Source organism: Ptychodera flava, chromosome 3 (genome assembly GCF_041260155.1).
Source record: "Ptychodera flava strain L36383 chromosome 3, AS_Pfla_20210202, whole genome shotgun sequence".
NCBI classification, from domain to species: domain Eukaryota; kingdom Metazoa; phylum Hemichordata; class Enteropneusta; family Ptychoderidae; genus Ptychodera; species Ptychodera flava.
In genome coordinates, this window is record NC_091930.1 from 14,805,281 (window position 1) to 14,820,140 (window position 14,860).

The 14,860-nt window shown below is 39.4% G+C and overlaps 2 protein-coding genes across 2 annotated transcripts; both read left to right on the forward strand.

The window, feature by feature from the left end:
* Positions 1 to 3,402: 3,402 nt before the first annotated feature.
* LOC139129606 (short transient receptor potential channel 4-like) lies at positions 3,403 to 14,735 on the forward strand. The gene is made up of 12 exons (XM_070695268.1): positions 3,403 to 3,578; positions 4,195 to 4,313; positions 4,714 to 4,820; positions 5,499 to 6,907; positions 7,145 to 7,347; positions 7,971 to 8,110; positions 9,049 to 9,662; positions 10,552 to 10,747; positions 11,694 to 11,870; positions 12,159 to 12,200; positions 12,548 to 12,669; positions 13,007 to 14,735. The coding sequence occupies exons 4-12, from the start codon at positions 6,831 to 6,833 to the stop codon at positions 13,698 to 13,700; spliced, it is 2,265 nt and encodes a 754-aa protein (XP_070551369.1). The 5' UTR covers positions 3,403 to 3,578; positions 4,195 to 4,313; positions 4,714 to 4,820; positions 5,499 to 6,830; the 3' UTR covers positions 13,701 to 14,735.
* On the forward strand, positions 3,404 to 6,753 carry LOC139127643 (transient-receptor-potential-like protein). The gene is made up of 4 exons (XM_070693561.1): positions 3,404 to 3,578; positions 4,195 to 4,313; positions 5,499 to 5,906; positions 6,721 to 6,753. The coding sequence occupies exons 1-4, from the start codon at positions 3,404 to 3,406 to the stop codon at positions 6,751 to 6,753; spliced, it is 735 nt and encodes a 244-aa protein (XP_070549662.1).
* Positions 14,736 to 14,860: the final 125 nt, after the last annotated feature.

Genomic DNA, 14,860 nt, shown 5'->3' on the forward strand with positions numbered 1-14,860 from the left:
ATACAATACAATACAATACAATACAATACAATACAATACAATACAATACAATACAATACAATACAATACAATACAATACAAAACAATAACTTTAACAAACCATGTAAGTTCAGTTTCACTGATCAAGAGATATAATGTAAATTATTTTAGCGTTTGTATTCGACAATCTTGCCAAGTTTACACCAAAATGTCAGAAATATTAAGTATCAACAATGGTTAATTCATTTCCTATCTTGTAATATTTGACAGCATTGATATTCAAAATTTGACTTCTTGTGTGTGTGTGTGTGTGTGTGTGTGTGGTGTGAGAGAGAGAGAGAGAGAGAGAGAGAGAGAGAGAGAGAGAGAGAGAGAGAGAGAGAGAGAGAGAGGAGAGAGAGGAGAGATGTGTACCGTTAACCTTGCTCGTATTACCACCAGATGTGGCGTACCGAAGTCATCCTAGCTAACCTGCCGTATCGTGGCATTAAGCACACTGAGTCGTGTGGCCGTGCAGACGGCATCGGTGTAGCAAAACTGCCAAACAAACAGACACTGACAGATTGCTGGTCTCAGCAGATCTCAAGGGAAAATGAATAACATGATAGCTTCGTGAATATTGGATATTTGAAGTCCTATACAGATCAAATATTGGCATTTGCGATGTGATATTTGACTGACTATTTGTCAAGGACGGCATTAGCTCGCCGTCAGCAACCAATCAGCATTAGCCTTATGATAGACCCCAAATAGCAAATATAATGTTTTTAAAGATTTTCTGCAATTTTTACGCACCAAATTAAATTCTTGTGTTTTATATGCCCAAAGGGTATTTTTTTTAATTTCTCTTCATTTCAACAATGAGAACTAACATAGTTTAATATTGTTATTAAAACAATCTGTAATTATTTCATTTTGTGCGTCTCTTTGCCTGTCTCTTTTTGCCATGCATGCATGCATGCATGCATGCATGCATGCATGCATGCATGTATGGATGGATGGATGGATGGATGGATGGATGTATGTATGTATGTATGTATGTATGTATGTATGTATGTATGTATGTATGTATGTATGTATGTATGTATGTATGTATGTATGTATGTATGTATGTATGTATGTATGTATGTATGTATGTATGTATGTATGTATGTATGTATGTATGTATGTATGTATGTATGTATGTATGTATGTATGTATGTATGTATGTATGTATGTATGTATGTATGTATGTATGTATGTATGTATGTGTATGTATGTATGTATGTATGTATGTATGTATGTTTGTATGTATGTATGTTTGTATGTATGTATGTATGTATGTATGTATGTATGTAGCAATTTATCTACTATCTATATATGCTTAGACATGGTAAATAGATATACATAAGTGAATCCTTAATTTTGGAATGACATGACAGTCACATTCAAAACTGAGCAAAATGTAACCATGACAACCACTTCTTATACCTACATATATACACGCATGCCGTGCGGATGCCTGTACGAATGTGTGTATTGTTATTTATAAGCTTTGTAAGCTTGCCATATATGGGCATAAAGTGCATGCCTTGTTCACTACTTGACAGTCGTGCGTAACGTATATCTGAAATCCATGCTTGAGGTGACATAATTTCTTTAAAGAGTAGTGAAGACTATCAACTCTTTTTCACGTCTCAATATTGTGTAATGTCTTTCCGTGCATTAAGGAAGAACGCACCTCGGGGACAGACATTCGGACTCTCAAACTTTTACAATTCTCTTCTGATATACCACATGTGAGGGTTCATTTTAAAGCTCATGGTGAAATAAAACTTTTCACCGGCTTAGTTTTTCGAAATTCGAAAATTTTTATTTTTCTCCATAGAGTTAACACAGGGATGGCGGCCATTTTGAATTTCCAATATCGGTAAATCTTGGGTAATTTGTTTCTCTAGTATCAAAGTTTGCACTGTGACCCCCTATTTTTATTCTTGATTTTGAAAGAGAATGATTGAAATATTCCTTGAGGAAAGTTAGAGCAAAAGTTTAAGTCTTTCACTTTCGAGGTGCATATCACCTTAAGTACCTACTATGCCGGTGTTTAACTTTCAAATGCCCGCTCTTGTAAACAGAACACCCGGCGTAAAGCAAACAGTTATGTTTAATTTACTGGAGTTCCTACGGCGAGCAAACACATTACAAACAGTAATGTGAAAGGCGGGTAAGCCGTCAGCAATCATAGTTTCACGGTGTGACCGACGCAACGGTCTGTGTTATAAATTCGGATATTTTGTACGTCACTCTCAGAGGAAGGTAAGTTCACTTGTATCTTGATCTTGCTTGATGAGTAGCGACAGTTTTGCTATCGTTGTCCGTCGTGGAGACGATACGCTCAGATAAGATTATTTAAGAAAATCAGGATTTCATGTGATGGAAAAGAAATATATTGGTAGTGCCGACAAGAATCTTTAAATGAACTTATTGGTATAATTCGAATCGAAAGACGACTTTTACAAGATAAACTGAATTACATATCCAGCAGTATTTTGAATATTGTACGAGTGCTTCGAGATATGACGCACTTATTTATACACTACCAACATTTATCAGTGTCCACAGACAGAGCCTTACGCGGAACAAGAATGTAGGAATATAACTATTGTGCAAATTGTTATGCCTCTTTGGGAAATATATGCGTCTTTAGAAATATATTTTTTGCCGTAAAAGACTCACTTTCAAGCCTGTTATCCTTGCATAAAAGCAAAACGCCGAATGTTGCATTCCACATGTCGTCATTTTACCACCGAGCAGGCAATATTGACTTTCACTTAAAAACCCTTCCAATGCTTGGTGTGTCAACATCGCTTCGAAAGCAGAAACATGTCCATGTATGCGTTTAGCATTATCAGCAAGAGCCACTTGTTGCAACTGCGCATGTCGGTATTTTGACTACGATAACATCAGCGTTGTCGCAATGCATGTCAAATTTTTATTGGCACTTGTTTATATGTATATCTGAATGTTCTGTTTTGTGGGTAAAATGTACCAAAAGACGGAGAATCAGCAACACAGATCAACATAACGATGTTATACCTGCATTGATCACTGTGCAAATGTTCATTGACCCCGTTGTAGGATATATTATCGAAGCTGATGCCCCAGATCATATATTAAAATGAAAATTTAGGTTTGCATTCCTCAAAGTGGTGGCCCTGTTTTCCCATTGCAACAGCTTTCAGACTATTTCTGAACTTCACATTATGTAGTTCCAGACTCGAAGCAATACTGGATTGATTTTATAAAGTCGCGTATATTAAATTATCGACTATTCAATTTTTACACCGTGACTGCACATTTTCTCTCCAGACAAACCTCCTACGCAGCAAATGTAACCATTGTACACAACGAAATACTCACAATTGTTTTTTTTTTGTCAGACGCCATGGATTCAGATTTAGAATCAGAGAGTCTAGAACAGCTATATCTGGCGGCCGTTGAGAAGGGAGACGTCCCTGCCGTGGAGTACGCAATGAAACATCAACATCTCATTAATGTGAACGTAAAAGACAGCAGTGGACGGAACGCCATGCAGATCGCTCTAGCCCACGGACATATTGGTAATGAATGAGAGAGAGAGAGAGAGAGAGAGAGAGAGAGAGAGAGAGAGAGAGAGAGAGAGAGAGAGAGAGAGAGAGAGAGAGAGAGAGAGAGTAGCAACCCCAGTCTGCTAGGTATTGATGGGGTCTCGGATGTGTACAAGGCTTAGACAAGGCTTAGGTATTTTAATTCATCGCCATACCGAGTCATTACGTCAATGCAGGCTCATTACAGAAGCCCTGGTTCCAAACCTTTTAGGTTGCCGCACCACGTACATGTATTCTTGCTGAGTTTTATCTGTCATTTGTATTTCGTACGCATAGACATTTTTGGATTCAGTAGGTTTTTCATCACAAATATGTAGGCTACAGTTACCTAATTTTTAGTGCGAACGGATTTTTGCACTTCTTAAAAATTTAGTGATCGCTTCCTACCATCAAATAACTCACAAGATTATGTTTTCGAGATAATGTATATTCTCGTTAGAAGATAGTAAAACCTATAATATTGCTTCTGTACATGCATTGATTTGACTCTCGGTGATACATAGACTACTTTATATAACACAATATTGTTTAAAGTTCCCCTGAGCGAATCAGTAGGATAATCCAACGATGTGCATTTTCACCCTTCTAGAAATTTTGAAGATATTGTTGCTGTATAAAGTTCAAGTTAGCGATGCGCTGCTCCGTGCTGTAGATTTACAATTCCACAAAGCGGTGGAAATTCTGTGCGAACATTCCAAACGTTTGCTGGTAAGTTATGTGCATGAGTGTTTATATTATTCCTTCAATTATTCGGGTATAGATTAATATTAAACTTGTCGTTGAATTCTGACATCACAGGCTCTATTCATCTGTGACGTAAAATACTAATACAAATATCAGTAATTTGTGCATTGTGGAATATGTGTCATTGAACCTGATTTCTCATTACGTATGGTTGCTCATTAGCATATACAACACAGCTAGTGTTACAGTCATTACATGTAGATGTACGAACGTCAACAGTTCCCTGTACACCCCTGACACTACGTTGATCACACTTAGCAGCACACGGCATGAATACATGAATACTAATATCATGAAGTTTCAAAGCGCAACCAAAGTAAGAATAGGTGACGAAACCGAACACGTTTCTCCTTTCACTTTGCAGAAACACGGCATCGACATCATCAACGCTCGGTCAGACAACGAGGATTTCCACCCAGTCATCACCCAATCATGCTGGCGGCACATCACAATAACTACGACATTATAAAGGTATGGTAATGGCTAATGAGGATTACGCCTCGGCTATGTCACTGCCTCGCGGTCAAATACATTTGTGACGTCATTATGATAATTACACGTTCAGTAATAAAAACAATTTATAAAAAACTGACAGTGAAACCAACTGAAAGATATCATGAAGATCATAGAGAAGTATTAGGGTAGATAGATATAGATAGATAGAAAGACAGGCAGATAGATAGAAAGATAAATAGACTGATAGAAAGACATGGGTAAGGTAGATAGATAGATGTAGATAGATGTATAGACAGGTAGATAGGTGGATAGATAAATAGACTGATAGATACTTATATTTGGAATTGGCAATAAAGTAAAGTAAAGAATAAAGTAAAGAATTATAAATAGATGGTTCGATAGATAGGTACAGTAGATAGGTAGATAGATGGATAGATAAATAGATCGATAGATTGGTAGGTAGTGAGCTATGTCGGTAGATAGGTCCACGAGGTCAATAAATAGGTACGTTGAAAAAGGACTTGTGGACAGATATGCAAATTTATGGATGGGTTGATCGACTGACAGACGGACAAACAAACAAAGAAACAGGCTGACAGACGGACAGACCGACTTACAGACAGATAGATAAGAAATGAGAATACCTGTCACATGTATAACATCACAGAAAAAATTATAATGGTCGTTTTTCAGATCTTACTAAGTTATGGGGCAAGGATAGACGACCCGGAATCTGATAATTATGTCGACATTACTGCTAAACACACTTTACAACATTCGTTGGGTACGCTACAAGTCTACAAAGCTTTGTGCAGCGAGGCCTACATCACTCTGACCAGCGTTGACCCGATTGACAGAGCTTTCGAGTTGAGTGACAAGCTGCGGGCGATTGGTCAGCGTGACACGGAGTTCAACGATGAATATGGTAATTTGGAAGACCAGTGTCAGAGCTTTGCTGCCGATTTACTGGCGCAGACGCGGAATAGCACGGAAACAAACACGGTTTTGACGTACAATCCAGAGCAGTGGAAAGACGCTGAAAAGATCGACGCGGACACGCCGCACAAAGCTTACATGGCCGTCAAATACCGACAAAAGAAGGTGAGACTACATCTGTCTAACGTGTCTTTTCTGTTGCTTCGAAAGGTTATTCAGAAGTTGGTTTACACTATAGTGTCGCAAAGGAATCAGAGTGTAAGAAAGTTTGGGACTGAAATCTAGGCCTTTAAAATGAAGCACTAGCTCTGCCACATCAATCAGTGACAAAGATGTTGACAAACTGTTTATTTTTGGTGAAAATGTTTTGTTTTGCAACCTGCTAGTAACTAACATAGCCTTTTAGCAGTTTCAAAGATACACGATGTCTAATTGCTTGTATAAGTATTATTGCGTTTTACAAAAATAAATACCATTGACATTAAAGCATGTTATTGATGGCAAGAGTTGTTAAAGTAGTGCGTTGCTGGAAATTGAACTACTGAAAAATTTTACTCAAAATTTCCTGAGGCAAACTTCAAATTATTCCCTTTCAAACTCAGGAATAAAAATCAAGGTTGTTTGTTCAAGATTTAGCACTGGAGAAAAAGGTCACCCTTTATTTACTGACTCTTGAAATTTCAAATGGCCGCCATCCATATCTTAGCTCTGTGGACAAAAATATATTTTTGATTTTCACAAGATAAGATGGTGAAAAAGACACTCATAAATTGTGAAAGAAAGCATTGTATTGTAGAAGCTTGAGATCCCGACTATATCTTTCCCTGAGAGCACATTGTACTCGATATTCCGATATCTATATCGCTTGACTTTCTGCTTCGAAAGGCTGTATCAGCCGACATCACACGCATTCTCATCAAAATAAGCAACATTTCTGTTGTTCTGCCAATTTCTGTTACATGTATTTCTTGTACCATAGTTGTGGCCCATGCACACTGCCAACAGTTCCTAACACAGCGTTGGTACCGTGGACTGGATGACTGGAGACAACGGAGCAGTCTCTCTCGAATTCTAATCAGTCTCCTCGTCATGCTGTCATTTCCGATTCTCTCACTGGCCTACATCTTCATTCCAAGCAAGAGAATTGTCAACTTCCTCAGAGTACCGTAAGTGGTGTAGTGGTTAACTGTCTCGCGATCGGGAGTATCACAATATAATGGAATTCATCAAAAACAGCTTTTATGATAGAAAATATGTTCTTATATAAAACGATTGGATGAATCAATGATACAGACATTAATTAAGTAAGAGCTAATAGTCAGAATCATGCTAATTAATCATGCATTCACCACAGCCGTTCTGAAGCCTATTAATTAGATATACGGCATTTCGATGGTTCACAGCTACATCAAGTTCCTCATCCACACGGCATCCGCGCTGGCGTTTGGTCTGTTGATATTCCTCTCGCTCATGCGCATTGAAGACTGGATTGCCACCGGCAGATCAGTGGATTCCACCGAGTCACTGCAGAACACCATCATCAGTGACAGCAGACGAGGTCATCCACCGACTGTAATTGAAATGATTATGTTTGCCTGGATCGTAGGTACAGTGTTTACTCTACTGCAGCTTGCAACCAGCCGGTGTTTTTGTTTTCGTCTACCCGTCTCTTTGCCCACCTGTCTGTTCGTCCTTTGATCTGCCATCTGCCCAACGCTTTCTATTTGTATCTCTCAATTATATGTCTGTCCTCTAACCCTCTCTCCCTCTCTCTCCCTCTCTCAATCCTTCCCATTCTCGCTCTCTCTCTCTCTCTCTCTCTCTCTCTCTCTCTCTCTCTCTCTCTCTCTCTCTCTCTCTCTCTCTCTCTCTCTCTCTCTCTCATCCTGTTATGGCGACTTTGATCGACCGCATAACATAAAACTAGATTCTTTTAGTAAATGTGCAAGCACCTATTTGATCTGTTTAAACCCCACCTGACTGTTTGGCATCACAGTAATCAGCTATATCTTCAGGATGTAAGATTAAAGTATCAATGCGTTGCAATGCCTGACTTAGCGAGTCTTAAAAAAATTTAGTTGTACAATGATTATACATCAATTTAGCCATTACCCGGACCGTCCAACAAACTACCACTTAACCAGCACGCGTGATGTCGTGATCGGGATTGATTGGGTGCCTGAAAATAGTGTATGTCTTCATATTCCATTGTCAATTTTCACACTGCAGGCATGACTTGGAGGGAGATCAAGGAAATTTGGTCGCATGGCGCCGCGGACTTCACAGTGGACAGTTGGAATATCATGGATTTCATACAGCTGTCTCTTTATTGGATGTCGTATGCACTGATATTGATTTCTTGGATTACGGTAAGAACCAATTATTACAATCATCTAGCGAGCATGCGCATGACGTAATCATATGCAAGGATATATCGTGTGACAGTGCTGAGGAATGCAAGAGACAACACATTGAAACTTTTGATTCTGGTTTATATTTTACTTGGTTCGAAGAGACACATTCCTGGCGGCGTAAAGTCGTGGGCAATTTTCGACGGGTCAATTTTGTAGTAGAAAGTGAAAAATTAGTGAATTAGGTCTGGACACAAATAGCAACCGAAGACTCGAAATAATGAACGTTATTTTGTAAGTGTTACTTCACTCAAAGAAAAGAAACGGGATTCTGAGTGTGTAAGTAGGGTGTACGATGCGCTGACACCACGTGCGGTGAACACGATACTCATAGAACATCGCTGGCCAGTAGTTTACGGCCAGTGTAGTGAGATTTCAATGCATCAGTTTGGCCTGTTTTCATTGACGAATCTTTATCGCAAAGTCAGTCCAAATCGTGAGCATGCTCAGTTGAATGTGATACATGCAAATTTGTATCTGTTTGACGATAGCAAAATTTTGGCAGGGCGAACCGGACACTGATGTGTCAGTACAACGTTATGAATTTTACATTGTATCTTCTTTGGGGAAAGTACACAACACAACACAATCAACGAAGCACAGCGTGTGTTAACAGAGGCTTAGCATCGCAAGTAATAAATTATGCAAATCATTTCAGCTGTTATCCATCATAATCATCATCATCATCACCACCTCTATCATCATCATCATCATCATCATCATCATCATCATCATCAAAGCCATCATGACATGATCATCATCATGATCATCATCACCATCATCCAATCATCCACATTCACAAATATTATTGACAAATGTTCATTTCGCGACATAGAACGAGTCACTCAGGCTGGATTCTACGACAAAAGAATATTTGTTTTTATTTTGCTTCGCAGTGGCGCACGACTTACAGCCACCTGAGCGAGACGGGTGAACTCCAACGTTCAAAGCGACAAACGGGTGATGAATTGGAAGTTTACATGACCACGAACGTCGTGTCTGATCTGCAAAGTTATATCGACATCGCCGTCCAGAACATTACCTCTCACACGGTAGATGTACACCGATCACAGCTCGACCTCTTCATCAACACTCTGGTGAACAACTTCAGCTGCTTGGCCTGTGCGAATGACGGCAACCACGAGACAGAAAACGGAATTCAGGACTTTTTGGAAGAGTTCACGCAGGGTAATTACGTCATCGAGTCGAGACTATTATGGGATGCATTCGACCCGGAACTCGTATCGGAAGGTATCTTTGCACTGGCTAACATCATCAGCTTTCTGCGTCTGATCAACATCGTTATAGTCAGCAAGCAAGTTGGCCCGCTGCAGATTTCTTTGTGGGGAATGGTAAACGACATACTAAAGTTCCTGGCCATATTCTGTTTCGTCTTGATCGCATTCGCTGTCGGCTTGACGCAGCTCTATAAGTTTTACTCGGCGCTCTCGGTGCTGGAGTGTCGGTCTGCCGACGACAGCGAACCCGGCTGTTATGACGGCTTCACCAGGTAAGTCGTGGCCGATTGTCTATAAAGAAAACGTTTGCCTTCTAACTCCCCTAACTGTGTATACTTGGTCGATATTGATTGCAGGGTGCTCGGAAAGTTTAAAGTTTATGTATTATTAGGATGACAGAAGGCCAATTTTACGTAGAAGAGCTATTTACTTTCTGACTGACATGCTTAAGGCATAACAAAAATATTGTATTTTTTCCGTTAAAATGCCCTTGGGAAATAGGGTAGGTCTTTTGGGAACTTTTTACTTACTTTTTATTTGGTAAAGTCTTGCATGATTTTATAAAATGCGAAAGCAGCTTTAGGTACGAAGGGTTTAGAATTGGATGGGTCAGTGTATCAGAAACACACAGATATTTTTGTTTGTCCCAATATATAGTTTGTACATTTTGTGAGATGACTGAATTTTAGTACAAGCTGACATTAGATCGTGTAATTTCACTCATACAGTTTTGGTCATTCACTGATTTAACACTCCTGTAACGAGGTATCTTTTGTTCGGCATCTCTATCTATCATGAACACCTTCATCATTCAGCCCGCCCAGTCATCTATGGACTCTTATAGGTTGACGTTGTCTTTAAAGGTATACAGTCACCTTTAATCTAAATATGCCCATATATGATCAAAGGGACGTTCCTTTGTATTCAAAATGCCCATGTGAGGGCGCTGTTTTTAAAGAGCGGCCACCTGCTTAAAATCTGCGATTGGTTGGATTTTCTCTTTCCATGGTAACTGTGGCAAAATTGGAACAGGTGACAGTATGCCTTTAATTGAATTCACTTTCCGTGAACCAACGTCGTTGAAACGCTACGTGTACAGGGGTATATATAAACCAATATCTTACGTCACTCTGAGTGTCCTCATTTTCTATTCCTGTGCAGTTTTGGCACCACTGTGAAGATATTGTTTTGGAATCTCTTCGGCTACATCAACTTGAACGTTATCGGAGTGGAGGCGAATCACGTGTTCACAGAGGGCGTGGGGGAATTTTCCTACGCGGCCTATCACGTGATTGGTGTTCTCATCCTATTGAATGCCCTGATCGCTATGATGAGTAACACGTACAGTAGGATTGAGGTCAGTGCTTTTTCCTAGTTCAAGGAACTTGCAGAAAAAAGTGCGCCAAGCCTTTGTATCAGATTTAAGGTAGTATGCGCCTCGAAAGTGAAAGACTTTTCCTCAGACTTTCGTCCAAGAATATTGCAATCATTCTCTTTCAAAATCAAGAATAAAATCAGGGGTCACTGTGCAAATTTTGGAACGAGAGAAACAAATTACTAAGAATTACCGATATTTAAAATGGCTGATCTCCCTGTGTAAACTCTGTGGAAAAAAAATAAAATTTTCGAAAAACAAAGCCGGTAAAAAGTTTTCTTACACCAAGAGCTTAATAATGAACCCCAACAAGTGGTAGATCAGAAAAGAATTAAATAAAATTGAGAGTCCGAATATCTGTCCCCGAGGCGCGTTCTGCCTTAAAGTAGCTCATGGAGTAAATATGTATAAGCTTAAAGTTTTCATCCCGCGTATTTTTTGTAAGAATAGAAAATTGTACTTTTCCCCATACAATCAACAAGGGGATGGCGGACATTTTATATTTCAAGTGTCGGTAAATGATAATGTAATTCTCTCGGAATTATCAAATTTTGCACGGTGACCCCTGGTTTTTATTCTTGATATCGACAAGTAATGACTGTATCTTGATTGAGGATATTTGACACCGAACAATAATGGAACAATAACGTTGATAAAATAAAAAGCCACGGACTTAGTGTTTACTAGACTCAGTCAGGCATTCCTCCCATGCATAATTTAGCGTCTTCATGTCCATGACAAAAAGTTGCGTAAATAATCTTAGCATTTTGTAGAATGAATTCAGTATAAATTGTGGAAAAATAATCGTCATTTTGGACAGATTGGAATGAAATCTGGTTGGCGGGTTTCGTTAAACGGCAAATAAATTCTAGATTCCACACAATTGTTTTGAGTCTGTAATCTTTGTCGACTTGATTTATTTCTATAGGAAAACCGTGACACGGAATGGAAGTATTCCCGCGCTAAGTTGTGGCTGAGTTACCTTGATAGCGGTGGAACTATCCCGCCGCCGTTTAATATCATACCCAGCGTGAAAAGCATCTATTATGCGTTGAATTGGTTGAAGTACTTCTTATGTCCACGGTTGCAAGGGAAGAAAATCAAGGTGGGTTTGTCTGATACCAGGTTACGATAGACGCAAATGCTGTCATGATCAAATCACCTTTACCTGAAAGTACCTAAATAGTAAACATTAGAGAACGCTAGAGTCAGTCTTTTAAAAGAAAAGATCCAGTTAGGAATAGTAAGTCTATATTCGGAAACAAAAAAAGTATTCACAAACCTTTTCCAATCGTAAACGGGATCGCAAATAAATATATTAAAGTACAAACTTTGTCACGCCGTTTTCCTTGCTGACCAACTCGTAGTAATGTACTGTTTTATTTGGTTCCAGAAACAATGGGACAAAATTGGAAAGTTGCAACAAGACTACGAGGTGAGATCAGATTGGTTTGATTGATTGATTGATTGATTAATCGGTTGATTGATTGATTGATTGTCTGTGATGTGTACTTGAATCTTGCTGTAGGGGAAACGTATTCTAAAGACCAGATTGACCCACTGCGTAGTAGCACATTAAAATTACGGATCCATAGCTTTACGAACTTCCCAGTATAGTGAATGGCTCTTAAAATTGCGTAAAATGCCAATTGGAGGTGTTCAAACTGATTTTTTTACTATACTCTGCTATCAATTTGTCGGTGGAAAATTAATTTTCCACGTTGCGACATTAAATAGTGCAATTTATTACTCGGGCTTCATCGTGGCTTTCAATTTACCCAGGATGTGGTGCAACAACTCGTTTTGCGATATTGGGCGGAGAAAAGGTCAGGGGGTCATGAAGGTGACAAGTTCGTGACACAAGCTGACATTCTGAAGTTGAAGCAAGATATGTCCGGACTGAAGTGAGTACTCTTAAAATGATTATTTTTACCTGATTTAGCATTTACATTCTATCAACTGCAAACCTATGCCTTAATTTCTGTATCATAATCTACGTCATCACCACCACGGTACCTTCGTCGTCTTCATCATCATCATCATCATGACCAGTATCATCATCATCGTCGTTGTCAAAATCACCACCACCATCCATGTCCCCCATGTATGTGCGTGTAATAGATGCTTGACGTTCAAACTAGTGATTCCCTATAGGACACATTTTTGAAAAGTACGTCGTGTCCTTCGTGTAGGCCTACATCGCTTTTTTTACCATGGAACGCTATCCGTTTATTTTTACAGGTATGAAATTCTCTCTCAGATTCAGCGCAGTGATAAGACCCTGGGCGCTGTGAAGGGAACCACATCCGGGATAATGCAACGCGTCACCGACATGGAGTCTGCCTTGATGGAATCAACCAGAGAGGACAGTGAGTGGTTCAAGAAAGTCCAGGATGAGCTCCTGAGAAACTCTGAACGGAACGAAAGGCGTGTAAAAGATACCGAAGACGAATACCAGGCTGAGTCGACCTTGTCTATTCTACAGATGAGAAAAAGACTCGCGCAAGATCAAGAGGCGACGAGCGGCGCGGTCGACTCCCCGACGAAACAGGGGATGTGCAGCATTTCGGTTCAAACTGACGGCCAACCTATAACAGAGGAACTACGTCAAACGACTGCAGCGAGTGCTTACGAAGAGAAAGAGGAATCGATTTGGTTTGATGATGAAAACGAAGCCGAGATGCCAGAAAGCGAAGATTTCACCCAGGCGGGCTCCAGTCAGCAGAGTTCGGCCTATGGCCTGGGGGTAGGATTTGAAGACGACAACGGGCAACAATGTGGAAATGAAAGTCGCCATCGTGCGGTGACATTACATAAAGTGACCTTGCCCCCTATGTCAAGCGACACGGAAACTACCAGTATATCGGACAATGAAACGTCCACTTCCACTGTATCGCCGATGTATGAGCTCTTTGACCAGTTGACCAAAACTTAACTGGGAAAACCACGCAAAGTTGGAGCCTAGTAAAATCGATTCTGTAAATACGTATTAAAACAGTAAACCGATCGCCTTCAAGGTGAAATTTTAAGCTTTTTTTTACTTCAATTTTCCCGAGTTGTTTTCTTTTCCATCATGACGCGTGATATTCCAAGCGCTACAATAACTTTGTACTTGCTCACAATTGAATGCCCTCTCAACTTTCTAATCAATTTAACAATCTCTCAGTAAAATGATAACCATTCATAGCCTGATCTTTGCCCAGCGTTTGGCGATTGGAACGCACTTAAGTCCCAAGTTTACTGGCAGGAAGAGTACCTTTCGGATTTATTAATTGAATTTAAATGTTATTGAATTGACCTGTTTAATTTACAGAGCAATAAGAGCGTATTTCATCTTCTACATACTTAGTATGTCACAATGTGTAGAAAAAAATATCACAATGTATTTGGCGAGTCAGACGAACATTATGGTTTATTGACATTTTAATAATTGTTGCGTAATGTCTCTAGAATTGAGTTGTCTTCAGGGTGACCATGTAGACGTCTTACGTCCAATTGAAACAATTATGCTCTTGTCCGGACTACATCATTCACTTAAACAAGAGTTACATGGACAACTGGTATGTGGAGACTTTATTATTCAAGTTAGAGATATGCCCATGAAAGCAATCTGTTTGCGAGTAGTTCTGAATGTTTCTGAAAGTACATGGCTTGCACTGTGACCAATTGAATGTGTGTACACAAAGTGAAACAGGATCGGAGATCAAGCAAAACAATAAACAAACAATCAAAACAAGGCGTCAGTGTTTAATGACACAGTAAGATCTGTTACGGCGGTGTAATAATGAGTTTAATAAGAATTCACAAAGTCTATCCTATTTTCGCAATCTAATTCGTAATCTACACAAACCACTACATTGACAATTCATTCCTTTAAATTATATGGCGACGTCGATCCAGATACAACCATGAGTAGTCAACGGCTAGAAAACTATAAAGTAAGATTAACATTATAAGGAAATTGTGTTTATAGCCTTGGAATCCTTCATATATTAAAGGAGTAGATCTGAAACGTTTTCACAGCGAGTTATTCATTTATCAATGAAATGACGATCTCAGGTATTTCAATACACAAAGTGGTAGAGTGAGCTATGC

Coding starts and splice junctions, on each gene's coding strand:
- LOC139129606 (XM_070695268.1), top strand. CDS start 6,831: ATGCTGTCATTTCCGATTCTCTCACTGGCCTACATCTTCATTCCAAGC. Junction 10,748..11,693: donor ACACGTACAGTAGGATTGAG/GTCAGTGCTTTT, acceptor TTATTTCTATAG/GAAAACCGTGACACGGAATG. Junction 11,871..12,158: donor TGCAAGGGAAGAAAATCAAG/GTGGGTTTGTCT, acceptor ATTTGGTTCCAG/AAACAATGGGACAAAATTGG.
- LOC139127643 (XM_070693561.1), top strand. CDS start 3,404: ATGGATTCAGATTTAGAATCAGAGAGTCTAGAACAGCTATATCTGGCG. Junction 4,314..5,498: donor AACATTCCAAACGTTTGCTG/GTAAGTTATGTG, acceptor GTCGTTTTTCAG/ATCTTACTAAGTTATGGGGC. Junction 5,907..6,720: donor TCAAATACCGACAAAAGAAG/GTGAGACTACAT, acceptor CTTGTACCATAG/TTGTGGCCCATGCACACTGC.